This window comes from Panthera pardus, unplaced genomic scaffold (genome assembly GCF_024362965.1).
Source record: "Panthera pardus isolate Hobbes unplaced genomic scaffold, ASM2436296v1 HiC_scaffold_8, whole genome shotgun sequence".
Taxonomy (NCBI): domain Eukaryota; kingdom Metazoa; phylum Chordata; class Mammalia; order Carnivora; family Felidae; genus Panthera; species Panthera pardus.
The window spans coordinates 147,615,370-147,634,619 of NW_026527013.1; the positions used below are offsets into that span (position 1 = coordinate 147,615,370).

General features: G+C 49.0%; 1 protein-coding gene across 2 annotated transcripts in view; it reads right to left on the bottom strand.

Annotated features, from left to right (window-relative positions):
- The window catches only part of PLXNA4 (plexin A4), a 362,709-nt gene that overhangs the window by 330,989 nt on the left and 12,470 nt on the right, over positions 1 to 19,250 (bottom strand). For both annotated transcript variants that reach the window (XM_019452774.2, XM_053897778.1), the window contains exon 2: positions 13,635 to 13,817. In XM_019452774.2, the coding sequence (XP_019308319.1) occupies positions 13,635 to 13,817 (183 nt within the window). The remainder of the gene's footprint in view (positions 1 to 13,634; positions 13,818 to 19,250) is intronic.

The following is a 19,250-nucleotide window of genomic DNA, read 5'->3' on the forward strand; positions in this document are numbered from 1 at the left end:
CTCCCATCTCTGGAGACCTTTCACACTCCTTGCCTGGGTTCACGGGGGTGTTTACATCCATGGATTTTGAAGACTATTCTTAGAAGTTTACTAAGCACAGAAAGTCATATGATCCTCACCATCTTCTTAATTTTTATTATTTTTTTCCTCCTGGTGAATCAAAGAGTGCTCTCCAGATTTGAAGTCCTATTATCCTCAGCTCTTCATAAGAGAGGAGAGTGCATATATCAATATGCTCAATGCTCAGAAGGTGAAATTTAATATGGATAAACAATTTGTCCAAAATGTGCTGCCAGCAACAAAGTTGAGCCTTCCTGGATGTCAGTTCAAACTCTTCATGTAACATGCAGGTCTGGTTCCTAACCATGGAGAGGCACGGGCAACCCACAGATACAGGCTCTTGGGCATGAAGACGGTGGTGATGCTGAGGAATGAGTGTGGGAAGCAACAGAGTGGCATTCAGTGGCTCCTTTTGTTCCTTGCCTTTCTCTGGCTTAAGAAAATGGCTGCCATGACCATGGAAGAAGTATACTGTTTTCCCATTTTTGAGTTGCTCCTCACCTAAGCATCTTAAAGGGCTTTGTATATCCACACCCACATGCCTTCATACTCCGAAGGGGTTTGGGGACAAATAAAGGGAACCCCTTTACAAGAGGAGGAGTGAAAGGAGAGCTTTTGGCTTCCTGTTCAGTATCTACCCACAATGCCATGGGCCTCTCTCTCACTATCCCCACCCCCACCCCAACCCAGTGACTCCTCTCGGCTCCTGCCCCCTGACAGAGAAAGTCCAGACAAAAGCAAAGGTCCAGGGAGGCACAAAGGTCCCCTTTCCTCTGTCCCCAGACCCAAGCTTCTCAAAAACAATCAAATTTAAAGCAGAGAGATTAAATTATCACTAAGCTAATTATGGGAATCACACTTAGGCTGGCTGCTGGGAAGCGAGGTCAGCAGGCAGGAGGCATTAAAATGAAAGGCAGATGCAAGAAGCACTTAAAAAAGCAACTGGGAGACTCATTACCCCACCCCACCCCACCCCCACCCCCCCCATCCCCCCCCCCCCCCCACACACACACAGGAGAAAGAACCCACTCTGATGTTTGAGACGCTGTCCATCTGGGCAATAGTCAGCACATTTGACAGCTAAATAGCTCCACTCTGTCATCATCTTGAAGCCAAAGTGGGAGAGTCAGAGGTAAACTGATTAGATGCTGTGCTGCTAATTTCCCAGAGAGAACACAAGGGAGGTGGGGCCCAGTCAGAGAGGGCGGCACACGGGAAGACCAGCCCCGGGCTTCAGTGCAAAGAGAAGGGTCTGGCTCCTAAGTGAGCATGCTCGGTGCGCACAGGTACACATGAGGATTAGGTGCATGCACATGTTTATGACATGAATGTGTGTATATACATGGGAGGGCGCGCAGAAACGTGCATATGTGGGTATATGTCTTACCTACCTGGAAATAGAAGGTGGAGAGCTTAGAAAGGATAAGAGGACCCCCTCCCAGTATATTTGCAAAAAGGCAACTCCTCCATCAGCTTTCTGTGATTGCTAAGGCCCTCACAATCTCTGCCACCAGCTCAGCCATGAAAATACATATCATTTTCCCCAGTTATGGATGCTCAATGACTCCCATGCATCATCAATATGATGCAAGTTTAAGACATGTCAGCCAAAAAATTGGCAGGCTACAAAGTAAGTTTGAGAACTAAAAATCAATGTTTTTCAAACCAGTCTTCAGGATGGCTTCCTCCCCTCAGGATTCCAGCTCTGCACTTCTTCTGCCTTTTCCAGAGGGCAGTGGATGGTAGGGAGCCCTGATAGCGAGGTCCATGAGGCGGCTGTGAGTAGGGAACTAGCTTTGGAGCCAGAATGCCCAGATTGGATTCATTGCACAGAGGAATGAAATTTAGGGGCCAGCGGTCCTGCCTGTATCCAGAATGAATTTCAGAATTCACAATTAGAAAAGCAGAGTTTAGAGGGGAAAGTGGGGGGACCTTTGGGGGTTAAGTTACTCAGGGAAAATTAATTTGGGAGGCTCCATTTAATAGTAGGTAAGAGAAGTGATCTAATAAATTTGGACAATTTAATTACCTCCCAGAGATAACTGCTGAGCACAATCTGATCTTGGTATTTAAGTAGAAAAGTGCCCTCAGTCTTATGGAAAACTGAATCCAGGGAAATATAAGCATGCAGAGCCTAATAGAAGGAACTGAACAACTCTAGTTTTGGTTTTTGGAGAAAAAGCAAATCACACACACACACACAAAAAAACAGCTTATGGACAATTTAGTTTTTAAAAAATCTCCGACACCATGTCTGGGGGTGATGATATGAAATCAGCCATATCCTATATTTCTCACACATTTTCTCCAATATTAAGCCAGAAGAGACCATGACTCTGTAAGTCAAAAAACATCCTGTGCATTACAGATGACCAAGCTGATATTTCTTTTGAGTCAATGTTGACATTCACATGAATAGTCTTTATGGTAAACTGTGTTATTGACAAAATGTTCTCTGCCCCTCCCCGCCTCTCCCTACATACGTACACACCAGGTCTCTTCCTGTGGCACGGTTATATTTCCCACACCACTCATTTTGGTTTTATAAAATAAAATATGAGTGGCAATAATGAGTACTATTTCCAAGAGACAGCTTGAATAGCCATCAGGTAGCTCTACCATTTCTGTTTTCCTTCTGATGGAAGATTGGCATGTTCCAGACAGAAGGGATGCTCTTCAGTCTCTGTCCCAAATAAATCACGTGAAGTACAGCTGCCACCCAACCAGGGTGCACATGAACGTGAGCTGGAAATAACCTTTACTGTGGTAAGCTACTTAAATTCGGGGGCCATTTGTTACCACAGCATAACTTAGCCTAAGCTAGCTGATACACTTCCTCACACATCCATGTGCTGTAAGCCTCAACAGTCAGTCTTCAGATACATTTGTTACCTTCAGACAGCACTGCATGGGGCCCCTGAAGTCTAAGTGGGAAGGTTTAGACACACCAGGACAAAGATCCAGTGATATTAATAAACTGTTCTTTTACGTGAAGAAAATAAGCAAACTGCTTTCAGAAGACGTTCTCGACTACAGATTTTGAAATCTCTGATTGCCTGCAATTTCTACATCATCAAAACAGCACTGAATAACAGCTCAAATTGATAAAATGGATATATTATGTATCCATTTTGGAAAAGGATCTTTCGTTTGGAAAAGTACTCATTGGTTTCCTTCAATGAGCTCATATCTCTTCCTCCAAAGCCCACGATCTTTCCACTGGATGCAATGAAATAGTACTGCTGGAATCCATGCGGCCTGATGCTGCCCAGATCATGGTGGGATCTAGTGTCCCCAGCTGCCATGGTGGCACTTAAGGTCAACGATGTGCAAGTTCTGGTTTACCCAAGGCCTAAGCTGATTCTGCCTGAAACACCTCATAGGATCTAAAAGAAATTCACCCTGGAAGTGAGGTATAAAATGTCTTTTCTTCTTCCACATCCAGTATGTCTGAGGGAAGGCCCCAAAACAACTGTGAACATAAAGATTAACAAAGATCGTCTATGTATGCTAATCCGAAGCATTTAAAATATAATTACACACAAGTTTTCAAAAAACCTACTCACGCATTGTGAGAAGTCCCCATAGAGGAGTCCTGTTTCTGGTAGAAAATCATGTTTATGATCTTTTGGAGTAGGCTGAAGAAAATGGAAAGAGCTGAATGATCACTGGAGGAAATGTTGGTGAGCCGGCAGAGAGACTGAGTTAAAGAATTTATAAACTTACAGATCTTAAAGAATAAACCAAAGCTCTCTAACCATCTTCACTGTTATCGAAAACATAAAGTACATGAGACGTACTATCAAAAACATAGGATCTTGGGTATAATTCTACCTGAAAACCCACTGGCATCGGGGCCTCCCACTGGGAAGACTTGAAAAGCAGTAGCACTTGGGTGAAATTCCAGATGCTGTGATGAGAGCAAGTCGTACAGTGGCTTCAGCGTCATCTGGCCTCTCAAGTCCAACCACGGGGGCACACTCTGATTCAGCTGCCCCCACCCCAGCATGCTCACATCTTGGTGGGGAGATGGGAGTAGTTGAGCAGAAAGATAATCCATCCTCCTGGCAAGAGCAGGAGGGAGAGTCTTCTCCTTCCTGTTCTCTTTCCCTTCCACCCTCCTTGCCTCCAAGGCTTCAGGAGCCTTGGGTAGAGGGGAGGGGAGGGGGCTTCTGAAAGAGTCTTCTGGAAAGCAGAAAAACCGGGACCAGGGGACGCACTGGGGATGCCAGTGTTTCAGTAGCCGGAGAGTGGCCTCAAGGAAGGGAGAGCCTATGGGGTGGGGGAGACCCCTGAGCCAACACTCACTGCTCTCAGACCCACTCCTTGGCCCTGTTTTCCAAATGGGAGCAAAGCAGGTCAACAGAGTAGACCTGGGTCCCCATCCAGCTATGCCGGCAACACGGGATATGATGAAGATTGGCTCCCACTCCTCACCGTCCTGAACCTTGGGCTCTCCAATGAACAATGGAGATAATGCCACCTGATGATGAGCATCAAGGGGTGGCTTGGGGGTAAAGGGTGCCCCTCAAGTCACTGTCCTCCAGGTCACCAAATCTAGAAAGGAACTGTGGAGGCTGAGCTGTCCCAGGCCTCACTAGTTGTCCTGGGTGAATTGGACAAGAAAATGTTTGCGAGTGGATGTTTGTTTGGCAGAAGTACAATACTACGTAACGACAGGGAGAAATGGGCAAGGGCTGAGAGGGGGCAGTGGAGAGAGGGCTGAGGGCACAGCCAAGAATTCTGGGTTGGAGGGATGGGCATTTAGGGAGAAAAAGAAGCCTGGGATGGACCGGTTGGGGGAGGTGGTCAAATGACCAGGAGTGGTAAGGAGACGGTGTAATTAGGTCCTCAGCTCCACAGGACTTGCAAAGCAGTTCTGGGATCTATGTAGAAGCAGCCATCCTCCAAATGAGTAAAGACAGGGACCCTGGATGACCCGTACGTAATGGGAAAAATCCTCTAGAACCACTACACCCTGTCCTCCAGGCTGTTGGGAGAGAGCATTCTGGTGGGAAGCTAAAGAAAGACAAAGGAACACCCGAGTGTGTCCTGGGCGGCAGGTCAGTGCAAGTGGAAATGCACAGCCTGTCTGCTTCCCAGAAAGCTCCGGCCCTCCCCAAGGCCCCCGCCCACTCTGCTGCAGGACGGGGCCCAGCATAACTGCTCCTCCAGAGGGAAGTCATGGAGGAGAGAGAGCTTCCATGTAGGTGGGAGTCCCATTGTTTCTCAGGTGGGAGCCTCTTCCTTGGTATTTAAATTTAGCCAGGGCGTTCGAGGACTCAAAACATGAGGGGCCAAGGCTGAAGGGCTGAACTGCAGGACAGTGCGGTCAGGCCATTTACATGCAGGGCAACAGGCACGGGGGCCACAGAAGCTTGGATGAGGTGATTCTTCTTTTTCTTTTTCTTTTTTTTAAACTAGGAAACAGACGGGATTGGAGTTGTTTTGGATAGATGAATCTGGCACCATTTATAGGAGAATTAACAGAGGGGAGGGACCTAGGGATGGGAAATCAGTTACAGCCACTCAGGCTTGAGCACAGGGCCCTGAGCCAGGGTAGGGGCAGAGGGAATGAAAGAAGGTTCTGGCCACCAGGCACACTGGCTGGGTGCAGGAGGCCAGATGACCACTTCCGCTCATGGTTGTGGAGGTGAGGTTCACCCAGGACAGCACAGCCCCAGTAGAGTCCATGATATTACTATATAAATGGATCAAAGGGCAGATCTTAGATCAAAACATGCGACCTCCGGGGCATTCTTCAATCTCTTGCATCCTGTGTAAAATGGAGGTCATAGAATGTACCCCAAAGGAAATGCTGAGGATTGTGTATGTGGATCACCTAGAACAGTGCCTGGGACTTCTGCCCCCGTGCAAAGCACTCAGGTTCCCTTCCCATCCCCTTTCCTGCCAGCTCCATCCCTCAAAAGTGACCCCTTTCCTAAAGAAGGGTGGTTCCCGGGTTGCCTGGGGGGGCACGGCACAGTTGGTTAAGCATCCAACTCTTGATCTCAGCTCAGGTCACGATCTCTCAGTTCGTGAGTCTGGCTCTGCGCTGATGGTGAGGGGCCTGCTTGGGATTCTGTCTCTTCTTCTCTCTACCCCTCCCCTGCTTGTGCATGCTCTAAATACATACATACATACATACATACATACATACATACATACATACATACGTAAAACTTTAAAAAAGAAAAAGGAAGTAGGTGATTCCTAGCAAAGCCAGGAGGCACAGATTCTCTAAGGCCATGCAGAGCTCTCAGACCTGACACATCACTCACCCACCATCCTAAACCATCGCTGTTGCCCTAAGATTAGTAGAGTGCCTGGGACTGCCTCTCTGAGCTCCCAGGCCTCCTGCTGGGGACAGTCCCTCACCCTCTGGCCCTGGGCACGGCAGGCCACATGGCCTCTTCCTGTTCATCCTCCAGACTCTTGAACACATCTGTACAATCAAACCCTAGGGAGCCAGAAGCAGGATTCAGGGCCCGGGCCACAGCTGTCCCTGAGCCAGGCTGTGCCCCTTCTCACGTCACTCACAGTTTAAAAGTATTGGCTCAGGTGCCCCCCAAGGCTCTGACACAGAGCCCTCGTGTGGTAAGCGGCCTCGAAAAGGGTCCCCGTGGCCCCTGCCTCCTGATATCCATGCCCTTGTGGAAGCTGGAAGCCCTTCCTTTTGAGGGTGGGCTGGACCACATGACTGGTAGCTCTAAGGAATAGAATATAGCAAAGGTGACAGGATGCTGCTTCTGAAATTAGGTTTCAAAGAGACCTGGGCTTTCATGTTGCTCACCCTCTCCTGTCTCTCTCTCAGCTGCCATGTTGGGTGAGCAGCCTTCATGGAGAGGCCCACGTGGTGTGTGCTGTGTCCAGTGAGGACCTGAGACCTGCCCACAGCCACGTGAATGACCTGAGAAGTGGATCCTCCCCCCGTCCAGCCCCAGCCGACACCTTGACTGTCGTCTGTCAGTAACCCCGAACCAGAACCATCCGGCTACACCACAGACACTGAGACAACACGTGTTTTGTTTAAGCCTCTATGTTTTGGGGTAATCTGTTAACACCGCAACTAACTAATACCCCTTGGTCACCTGGGGCAGGGTAGAAGGTGTGGAGTGAATACAGCAGGCTTGAGGGAACTATTTTAAAAGTCCCATGAATGCCTCTACGAGAAGCCAAAGCTGCTGGGAAAAACACCGTGACACTCCCAAGAGGCCAGGCACGTGGCCACATTCACAGAAGTCACTTGTGAACAAGTAGGGACTCTAAGCAGACCTCCCAGTCAGAGCTCCGACTGGTGGGTCCTGAGTCGGTCCACCCATCCAAGTGGCTGCGGAAGTGCCGGGATTTCAGGTGACGAAGACCTTCCCTGGTCCTGCCCCTCACTGAGAGCCCTCATCGGTATTGACAGAAAGGTTCTATTCTCCGCTGGTGCAGAATCTGTCCGATGCGAGCCCAGCAGTAAGGGGCCCTTTCCAGCGGGGGGCCCCTTCCTCCTCTCGCCCCTGCTCCCCCCTCTCGCTCTGGTACACCGTGTCCTTCATACTCTTCCATCTTTGTTGTCTTGGTTACATGGCCAGACTCCTGATATGCTGCTAGTTTTCATTTTAATGATATGTTCTTGTAAAGCACAATATTTTACTTCAATTGCATGTGTCACTGGATAAATTCCTCCAGCGTGTCTGGCATTTGAGCATCAGCTGACTGCGTGTGCTCTATGATTTGGGGTGTTTCTGTAGCACTCTCTTCAATTTTAACGTGTTTGCATTTTAATTTATGATCAGGATCATTCTACACAAATGTATATCTATATATACATACACACACATATGATTCAAAAAAGTGGCACACGTGTATCAATAAATCTTGAATTGGCAAAGCTCATTTGAGACTATCTCCTTAAATCATGTGCACTACTAATGATCATTTGGAAAATAAAATGACAAATGTTCCTGAGGTAGTATTTTCTGGGGATCTCAAAGTGTGTTTCAAGAGGATGCCAGGAGAAGAAGGAGGCTTTTCCCCAGCTTAAGATGTCAAGCTGCTCTCAGAGTGGGTGAGACCGAAACTCCGTCACGAGGACACCTCCCCCATGCCTGCTCAGGTCTGCTCTGAGCGATCACTTGAGACCCAACCCCCCGCCCCAACCAGGCCATGCAGAGACAGTGGGTGGGCCCAAGGGCAGACTAGTGTAAAGTAGGAAGGAGTAAGAAATGAGTGCCAGTGGGATACACTTATGTACAATGGATGGTTGCGCGAAAACTTAATATTGCTCAAGAGTGTGAGACACGCCCAAGAGGACATCGACCAGCTCAGCTGCTGTCCACATCTACTGGGTACAGCATGCACAAAAAGACTTAAAACCCAGCAGGGGAGACTGCAAAAGGTGAGAGGTGGATTAGAGGTGGGCAGATGACATGAGGTGCGGTTGGTCCCCGGGCTTAAAGAACTAATGACACAACAGCCATCTCTTAGACGTGACTGACATCAGTGGAAGGAGCATGATAGTTCCTGGAATATCTGTGATGCTCTTCTGTCTGCAGCTCCTTCAACCTCAGCTCCTCTCCACTTAACCCATGGCTTAAGATCTATACAGGCTTAATACTTGCAAAGCCAGCAGTGGGAAGTGCAAAAACAACATGACAAAACAATCAGACAAAAATGCTTTGATGGTCTTTTTCCGTAACGGAAATTGTCCAGCATTGATTCTTCCATATTTCTTTTCCCTTCTGCTTGAGTGCCTAAGCACATGCAAACTAGCCAGCAGCTCTGCAGAGCTCACTGACCAAATCCTTTACCAGATACCTGCACCTGTGCTCTAATCTCAGGGTCCCCAGGCAAGTTTGAGTTCCAACACTACCTCTCCATCTGATTTCGTGACGTCTTCACCCACCTGGGAGTCCTTTCTATGGCATGAATTTATTTTTAAAGTTGATTCAGATTTCCAGGTGAATGTTAAGAATTCTCAGACACATTCAGGAAGTTGCAAAGCAGGGGCTATACATCTCTGATCTGATATTGCTCTTTGATGTGAGCATCGTGTGCGTGCACACACACACACACACACACACACACATACAGCATCCATTGCTGAGAACTTATGGTCAGAATGACACAGACCCAGGTGGGTCTCCCTCTACCCCACTCTACTTCTGTTTATTTGCCCTTCTTGATCCATGATCAGGGGATATGGAACACAAGCAAACTGATTTCAAAACAGGGTCAAGAAAAAAAAAATTAGGCAGATTAAATCAATGTGCATAATAATTCCCAACGAGAACGATTCTTTTGTGACATCGACTCCTATTGACATTCCATGCAGACACACACTCAATTCCTATCACGAGAGGCTGGTAAGGCTTGGTATGTCACACACCTGGGTACATATCATACTACAAGCCAGTGGCTGGGCCAGCCAGACTTCTGCTTAACCAGTATCCACAAAGTACTCCGCCCCTTAGGTGTGAATAGTTTAACCTAGTGAAACACTCAGGAACGACGCATTCACCAAATGAAAGGAGCAATCACACGTCAAGTGGAAGTTTACGATGTTTTGGCTCACAATGAACACTAGTCTCTCCCACTAATGTCAGGCAGTAATTCACTGCTGAACAGCAGCCATAAAATAGGATCACTTAGTGGTAGGAATGCAAGAGGCAAGGAAAGAGGGTTCCAGCCCAAGTATTTAAGCAAAGAGATTTTTGTCACACTGACCTCATTACCCCATCTTGGGACAAAGATTTTCAGGTTTATACAGACACCCTAAAGCAGATCGGGATGGTGTTTGCCTTAAGATTTTTTACCTGCAGGTGAAATTTGAACAGTCTGTGGGTTATTTCTAAGTTCCTAGGTACCTCCTGGTGTCTATTTATATGTCAGCATTTATATGTCACATTGCTTACCAGCACTTGCCTGTAATGCTCACCAATTACTAGCCATAACATACACACACACACACACACGCGCGCGCGCGCTGCCAATACTAGCTGCCAATACTAGCCATAACATACACACACACACACACACGCGCGCGCGCACACACACACTCACATACCGGAAAACATAAAAGACATCCAAATTGGCACTTTCCTCACCTCCTTTCCCTCTGCCTCATGTGATGTGTGCGCTAAAGGAGTGAAATTATGGTCATCAGAGGCAAGGTTGCAAATGATGGGGACCCACACCTTTCAGACAAAAGGAAAAGTCAGTAATTTTGAGGGCAGCCTATGGATAGCTACAGTCTAGCTCCCAGAGCCTGAAACCCACAGCAAACCCCCAAGCCCTCCCACCCACCCTCCCCACCTCGAGTCCCTTGTCATATTGCAAAGAACCCTGCGAAGCCCTTGATACACACAGGAGATTATTACAGGGCTCGGAGAAGACAACTCTGTAATTACGGCTACAGTGTGATCTCCATTATTCTCACCCCCTGGTTGCAGTAGCTCACAAAACTTCCCGCAAAATCCTCCTGTGGCCCCAAAGCACTTCATGGCTGGGCCTCTGCCCAAAAGGTGAATGTGGTCTGATAACCTCTGGGAAAAGCAATACAGAGTCATGGCAAGGAGAGGGGAGTGGTCAGTGCTCGGCGAGCAGGGGTGGTGGGAAAGTCTATTGTTCAGAAAAAATAAATAAACTGGCCAGTTTTGCTTTTTGTTATTTCAAACAACAGACTCGGCGGCCCAGCCTTCCTTTCCCAACTCCGACTGTCCCCTGGGCCGGCTGTGCTGAGTCTGCAGTGGCAGTAGCTGAGCTCCAGCAAAACTATTAAAAAGTCTGCCACTCAGAGCTCATGGAGCAGAAAGTTTGGCTGCCCCGATGGCCCAGCTTTCCCCAGGAGGACCACTGGCTCATTCCCCCCACAGGACCCTCTCTGCTCTTTACCGCTCAAATGTTTATGCTTCACCAATCCCACCGCTGCTCGGGAAATTAAACGGAACATCCCAGGTGGCTGAAACAGAACTGTTCTTATATAAACTCCCCGAAGTAAAAAATGGGAAATGCCGGCGGAGGTTTATAAAGCCTCGAGCCTCCTGGTCAGGTGCCTGTCGTTGCTGGCTGGGCCGACCTCCCGGGACACCTGAAGGCAAGGATCTGCCTACAGCCTACCCCGCAAGGATTGTCCCTGTGCGCTCTGTGTGCCCAGACTCCTAGAGGCATCCTCAGCCACCGTCATGGGGATCTGCTGCGCTCTGACCTCCCCATCAGGGGCCAGGCTTCCACGGGCACCGGAGAGCCAGCCCCCACTGACCTCCATCCACCCGCTGACCAACAGCACATATTTGCAAGTTGACTGTCTTGGGTTTACAATGCAGCCACGGCCAGGGAGCATGTCTCTTTTTCTCCCCCAAGAGAGAATAACTGTTCTGTTATGTGCACTGAACTCTCAATCAATGTTTATTTCATGGACACCATATTCCGACCAGCTCAATGACCAAAAAAAAAAAAAAAAAAGCCTCCTCCAGGATCTATTCAGTCTTGCCAGCAAGTAAATGATCTTGCTGCACCGAGTAGGAAGGTCAATGGGCGGGAATCTTTTAGCATACTGAGGTAAGTTACTTCTCCATTGCACAGAGACAGGGCTCACTAGAGAAAAGAGTTAAGGCAGCCCAAATTGTCTTGCTTATTTTTTACTCTCAATAGTGCTTATTCACCCATCGGGCCAGGCGGAGCAGGTCAACAGACATTTCATTGTATGAACTGCATATGGGAATGCCTTTGGTATTTAGAACTCACTTTTCTAGCAAACCAAACTCACTGAATCATAATAAAGAATGAAATCATCTGAGCATCCAACAGAAACACCCTCGAGGCCCCTGCTCCAAAGCTCGGGTGCTTCCCTCCTCGGTTTATACTGAGGCTTAGCGGACACAATTTCAGCAAGTTTGGATACTGGACACTCAGCTCACGGAAAGCTGGAAGCCACAGATGAAGGGAAGAAGAAAGACCGGAGTCGCCCAGGGTTCCTGACAGCAGCTGGAGGTGACGAGCAACGATGTGCACTAAAGGAAGAGGCAGGAGGCAGCGACAACCAGACACGGGAGTCGCGCCAGGACAACGCATCTACGCCTTGCACGAGGCACCTTCTTGGGCGTCCACCAGCTTCATTTCGATGCGTGAGCAGTAATCACAACAAGGAGGCCAAGGTAGCAACAAAACGTTCAACTGTGTTTAATACATTCTTCACAGAGAGGCAGGGAACTATGAAATATAGTTCTTAAAGCTATGTAGATGATGGTTGAATGAGTCATCGTTTAGACGCGGAAGGCCATACACTACAATGTCCTGGTTATCTCTTTGGGCAGTACCAGACGGTAGCACGCTGCCTGCATCATCCTTGTGGAGCATTATGGCATTTCACCAACACAGGCTTCCTCTTCCAGATACTACCCATGTAACTACTCCCCACACATCTCCCAACGCACACACGCCTCCCCCTGGCTCTCCCCCTCCGTACTCTCACACACCAGCCCCGCTGCCTATTCCAAGAGTTGTAGAATTTAAAGAAAGAAATTATCGCCAGGCCATTACACAGTAGGATGGGAGAGTCGGCAAAGTCTTCTAGATTTGCCAAAAGCACTTCCCCTTGACCGTGTCCAGCTAATACCCAGGAACCCGGCAAAGAGAAAGCAGAGCTCAAGGCTCTCTCAGGTCTGGCAGTGCCACTCTCTCGATGTAAATCACACAATATCCAGAGAATTCCAAGGGAAGCCTATTAAATAAAACAAGCAGGAGCTCCACGTGGGTTCACCAATATTTCCCTGGGACAAGACTACCAGTCAGCATAAAACAGGACATACTGCTTAGTCTTAGGAAGGCTTTTGATCCAATCAAGGGGGCTCTTGAGGGCACCAGCTCTAACTCATTGAGATGAGAAGCCTGAGAAGGAGAACAGGTGAGAGAAGAGTCCTGGATAGAAAGGTGCCCCCAAACTGCTGATGGGCCAACATCAGCCAGCACCTGAGGCGAGCAACTTCCAGAGGACGAGGAGGAAAGGCTCATGTCTCAGATCACACCATTCTACTCCACCTCAAACAATTTCTATGCTCCAATAATATCCACGGTTTCCTCACCCCATGATCTGGCTCTTAGCCCTGTCACCAACTCTAGCAGGTCCTGAATTTCCCCCCATCTGTTTCCCTGCATGGATTCCAGATGGATGCACCAGTCAAAAGGGCTGAGGCGAGAGGAAAAGGTACCTTCCTCGCCCCTGCCCACCTTCCCCAGTCACCCAGCCCTTAGAAAGCCTTTGCATTAGCGCACGAACCCAAGATGGACAGAGCACACCATTTAGGATGGCCTAGTGAGGCCGGGGTAACTCCTCCACGTGCATACCAGCCCTAGGGAAGAAGTAAGTCTGCACATTCACCCACTGTGATGCCCACGATAACCCTCCACCCGGAGGCAGAGAAGGAGCAGGTTGTCATTCATGACTTCAAGAGCAACATATCTCCTTAGCTCAAACTTGTATCACTTGCCCACCAGGCCCAAAGTAGTAAGAAAGCATGAGATGATGTCTATCCCGGCGGGGATAGATTGCCTTCACAATAACCAAAACGACGGCATCTCATTCCTACCTTCTTCAGCTTGCCACTTTTGGTGCCCACGAAGGCCAGAGAGTGATTCTTGTAGACGTAGGCAATGACAGAAGTCATGCGGTCCCTGTCCTCCGTGAAGACGGGAATGCCACGCACCATCTCAGACACGCCCAGGGGGGCATTCATATCCAGGCCACAGAAATTATCATCAATGGTTAAGAGCTGAAAATTAAAAAAAAGAAAGAAAGAAATGAAAAATTAGGAGGAAACATCAGGGCAATAAGCAGAAATACTGAGTCAGGGAACTACAGGGCTAGAAGAATCCTTTTATACAAGAAAAACTCAGCTCCAGGGAAACTAGGTGACCTGTTAACAGTCAACCTAAGTAGGTGGTAGGACCATGGCAAAAAAAATACAGATCCCTAGCGTCTCTTTCCTCTCTTGGCCTCCATGGTCTCTCTGCCCCCCCTCCAACCTCTCCAGAAACCATCTTGGTAACTTAGATGGCCCATCATCACTGTCACATCGGAAAGCACTGGGCCAGCACCCATGAGCATGGGCTCCAGGCAGCTCTGCTTAGGAATAAGAGGGAACATGGCCTCCACATCTACCCTTCCTATTGAACAGACCACAGAGGAAGACTCAAGAGTGTAGAATAGAGAACTAGAAACATTAACATGTGAATGATAATATCATGACAGAAGCATGTGTAGACAATCAGTTGGGGAAAGAGAAATAGGAGAGGTGGAAGACTCACAAACAAGTCAACAAACCACAGTGGTACCTCATGATGCCCCATCTCAAGTGCCCTGCCTTTTTCAAAACACCAGTGAAGGTGGACAACCCTGGCCTTGTCATACCTACACCAGCATTTGCCAAAGTGTCTTCTGTGGAAGCCAAGCCCCCCAAGATGCTCTACGAAAACAGGGCTCCTTGGGCAAATTATTTTGTACTGAAACATAGTACATTCTAACACTATGTAGGAGACTCATAACAATTATAGGAAAGGTCTGAAAAGTCTTTTTAAGAAGAAATATGTTTAACATTCCTTTAGCCTTTCCCAAACATTATATTCCCTAAAAATGACTGGGACACCTGTTAGCATTCCTTAAAGAGAATATCCCCTAGATACTCTGTGAGACTCATGGATTCAATTCTTGCTCCTGAATCCCAGACAGTTTCAGGAGCCAGGGAACCAACAGGAAAAACCTTTGGCCCATTTTGGCTGAATCTCGCCCTGTTTTATTCCAGGCTCCCAGATCCCCACATGAGCACAGGGTCACAGTTGGGTTCTGTCCTACTGGGAAGTGGAGAAGACCTTGCCATAGCTGGCAAGGGGCCCCCAGCACCACCACTGAACAGCTCTGGTCTGGCACAGACCTCTCTGAGGCTCTAGGAACCTACGCCGATTTTTCTCTCCTTCTAAGAACTGTGTGGCCTTAGAAGAGCTATTCTGTCTTCCTGTGCTTTTATTTTCCACTCTATAAAGATGAAGGAAACAACCCCTGCTTTTTGATGGGTTTCCATAAAGCCTATAGAGCTCATGCCTGTAAACGTCTTTGGACTTTGCAGAAAAAGGAGTGAAATAAAATACAAGGTGTCACTTTTTTAAAGGCTTCAATCCAGCCAAAGGAAAAGGCATCTGGAGAACCAGCAGGCAGGCTCTTGCCAGCAAAGCTATGTGAAAGCGGCCAACTCGGAGCTTTCCGGAGACTTGGGGGACCCCTTGGCTCCCTCCTAGAATGGAGGGAGCAAGACTGTCCATCTCAGGAAAGACAACACGCTGAGCATCTAAAACCTCTCCCTGACCTCTCCCCTACTTCTTATCATGAGGGCAGTCAGGGTAGGGCTGGAGAGAGCAGGGGAAGGCCCGGGCAAGCCACGTGCAGAGCAGATGTCTGCTCCACGCCTTTGATCCCCCCTGGCCTTTCTTGCTTGGTCTGGTCAAATAGCCCAGGCCAAACTCGACCCTCAGCTCCTCCCCGCTAAAAAACAATATAAGAAGTCAAAGTTAGGAGCAAGCTTTCAAGGTCTAGTCTCATCTTTATGGTTCTTTCCTAAAATGAGAAAATGGGGGAGGAGACAGGTGGTGGAGGGTAAAAGGGATAGAAAGAAACAAAGAAAGAAAAATCCAGATAAAGGGAGGATGGTGTCTTCTCCCTGCCGGACATAATGATAGGGTGACCTGCCAGAAAGGCATGTCAGGGGAGGCTTAAGGCATGCTGGGAATCCTCATGGCCTTGTTCCTGCCTCCGCTTCATAAGGAGCCCTTGTCCCCAAGTTTCTTGGCTCTAAGCTGTGCCACAGAGACTTCTGCCATTAGCAAACATATCTTGCCCATTATGAACCATTTACCAAGTAGATAAGGCTAAATGGTTGGCCACGCCACACAAGGAGAAACTAAGGCAGGGAGCAACGCAGGCCATGTCTGACAGTCTCCCACCACCCTTGGCACAAACGCGTGCCTCACTGACCTGGGAGACTTAGGCTCCTCAGCCCCCAGAATTACATTTCTGAGTGGTCAGTAACTGAATACCATTCTTCCCCTTGGCTGAGCAAAACACAAGCAAATAAATAAACAACCATCTACAAAAAGAGTCGGCCAATTGCAGCATTAAATCATTGCTTGCTCAGAGGCAGCAAGTCTCTGCCACTCTGGCACCTTGAGCAGCAAGGGGTCCAGGGAGAAATGTTTTCATCGGGAAGAAGCAAGGACAGCCCAGCCTGGAAGCCTGGTGGCCAGGGCTCTGCCCGTCTTCGGCTCGTGACAGCTCCCTGAGAGGGAGGCAGCTGGTCAGCTCACCTGTGCCTGACGCTGCCTACCTCAGGGTGTCATCATCAGGCTCCAAGAAGGCCAAGGCTGCAGCTGGAGTTCCCAATGTGACATTGGGATTCCAGGGACAATGATGGCTTTCTCCCACGCCCCCACCTTGCATCGGTTTCTCCCTCTGCATAGGGCCCCAGGTGATAGAGATGTGAGCAAGGCCTTTGACCAGGTGCAGCCCAGGTCTGCATGGATGCTATGGCACAAGGGGTCCTTGCTCTTTGTTTCCTCAAAGCAGGGGCAACGGGAGGGGGGTTTTTAACACTAAAATAACAGAAAAAAAAACACATGACTCGGGTTCACACGGCAGCTTGCTTTCTAACTATACAACTTAGCATTCCTGTTCTCTGAGCCTCACTTCCCCTTGACTGTAAAACAGCAAGACAGGACTGTCATGAGGGCCAGGTGAGAAAACGGGAGTGAAGACACTGGGTAAACTGGAAAGCACTTTGTCAATTCAAGGTGATATTTCATATTAGTTTTTTTAATGGAAATCCGGCCCAGAACAGGGACAGAATGGCTGCAGGGAGTGCCCCTAGCATGGCTCCTGACCAGAGCAGGCTCTCTAAGGACACCACCATGCTGGGTCTGAGCAGCCACAGGGTAATTAGAGCACCAGCGGGAGGAGGAGGGAGGACCCCACAGGGCCCACAGACCCGGGAGGCTGAGGTGTAAGGAGCAGATGCCAGGGCCGTGTGGGCCTTGGAAGAAAAGGCTAATTGGTGAAAGCCTTCGACAGGTGAGGGCTGGTGTGGATTCCAGAACACCCTGGGCAGTGGGGGAGGAGAGTGTCTGCTCTTGCCCTGGCCGAGCCTCCCCTGGGCCCCATTAACAGCAAGATTAGAGTGGCAGCCAGAGGAGCCAGGGGTGGACTGGACCCCACTGTAATCAGGAGCCCAGCCACACGTCTCCCTCAGCTGCTCCACAAATGCCCACAGATGAGCTTTGGCCATTGGTATAATGCTTATTTATTCGAGAGCAGCTTCATTCTTATCAAGGCAAAAATAAGGATCTGTTCCATGAAAATATATGTGGTGTCTCTTTGGGCAACCCTGTGAACAGGCCAGGGCCCACACCCTTCTGCCCCAACCAGGAAGATCTCAAATTCGCTTTCCACAAATGTCCTCACGGGTACATGGCTTATAAATTAAGACCTGTGATCCACAGGACTCCAGGGCCTATGAGCTCAAACACAGGACCATGTTTTATGTGTCTTTGTGGCCTTAGCTTCATAGAAGGTTAAGACGGATGTTAAATTGATGGATGGATGGATGGATGGATGTGCAAATAAAAGCCTGAGTTTCACAGTGGTTAACACTGAGGAACTAGAATCAGAATGTCTAGATTTGAATCCCAGCTCCACCACTTAGTGCTGTGTGACCTTGGGCAAGTCACTTACCCTCTCTGTGTCTCAGCTTATCATTGGTATAATGGGGATAATAATATGAGTATATACTTCCTAGTGCTGTGGTAAGGATTACATGATTTAATGCACGTAGAACACTGTCTGACGCTTCCTAAGTGCTATGGGAATGTTAGCTCACATCGTTTGTCATCCTTAGACAATTCAGACAAGCTTTGGGAGGCTCATGTTTTTAGGGAAATTCATGGTATCTACCTCAGAGAGGTGTTATCACAACTAAGGAGACCAATGTTATCAAGACGAAATTTCAAAAGTGGTACTTCCTAAAGGTCTACAAGGCCTATGAGGCTGTAGGAAGGAACAGAGGAATAGTGTAAGATCCAGAACATTTAGCGTTATTCATCAGAAATGCAAATTCTTGGGGCACTGGGGCGGCTCAGTTGGTTGAGCGTCTGACTCTTGATTTCATCTCAGGTCATGATCTCATGGCTGGTGAGATGTAGCCCCAGATCAGCTCCCAGCCAGGTGTGGAATCTGCTTGGGGTTCTCTCCCTCTCTCCCTCCCTCTGCCCCTCCCTTGTTTGCACATGCGCACGTACTCTCTCCGTGTCTTTAAAAAAAAAAGGAAAGAAAGAAACACAAATTCTTGCATGGCCTCCGGATCTATTGGATCGGGACCCCTGGAAGTGAGACTCAGGGACCTGCATCATCGCCATGGAGGTCCCCTTCCTTGCCAGGGGCGCCACAGACCAGGCCCGGGGAGAGAAAGCACAGCCACTCTGAGCAGGCCCTACTGGCCCCGGGACGCAGAGGCCCCACGGCAGCCTCCCCAGCGGTGGTGGCGGAGGTGGTGTGGAGAGCCAGAGCTGACACTCCAAATTACAATCTAATAGCTTCCTGCGCTTCCCTCGCGCACAGCGGCAAAGGTTACCGTGCAATTATGTGTCGCTACATACAAATGACAGAGCAGTTACGGTTACTTTACCAATTACAGGGAAATTGCTCCCACTCCGTAGAGAGACTGGCACTCTGAAAAGCTCTATCATCTCCGCGGAAAGAGGGTGTTATTCTGCCGGCATCCTTCCTGCAACAGCCTCCCCAGGCTCCGGGGGCCGGAGCTCCAAAGCGGTCGCTGGCGAACCCCAGTGGGGAGACTCTGAGGAGACTCTGAGGAGGGCTGAGGAAGACGCCAGGGCTGGGACACAGTGGGGGCATCTCCTCAGGAGTTCCTTGGCATTGCCCCCAAGCCCCACGCCCTGGTGACACATTCATAAAGAACCACTGTCACCTGATACCTGTGCCAATCCACTTTGAAGGCCATGGGTGATGAGGTGGGACACGATCTGGTCCTGAAACCACCTCTCACCCCGGCTAGCGTGGCCCTTAGTCTGGTTCCTGCTGGCAGCTCCCCAGTCAAGTGGAACAGTCGCGGCCCCGCCCTCGGTTGCCCCGCCTTTGCAGAAACCCC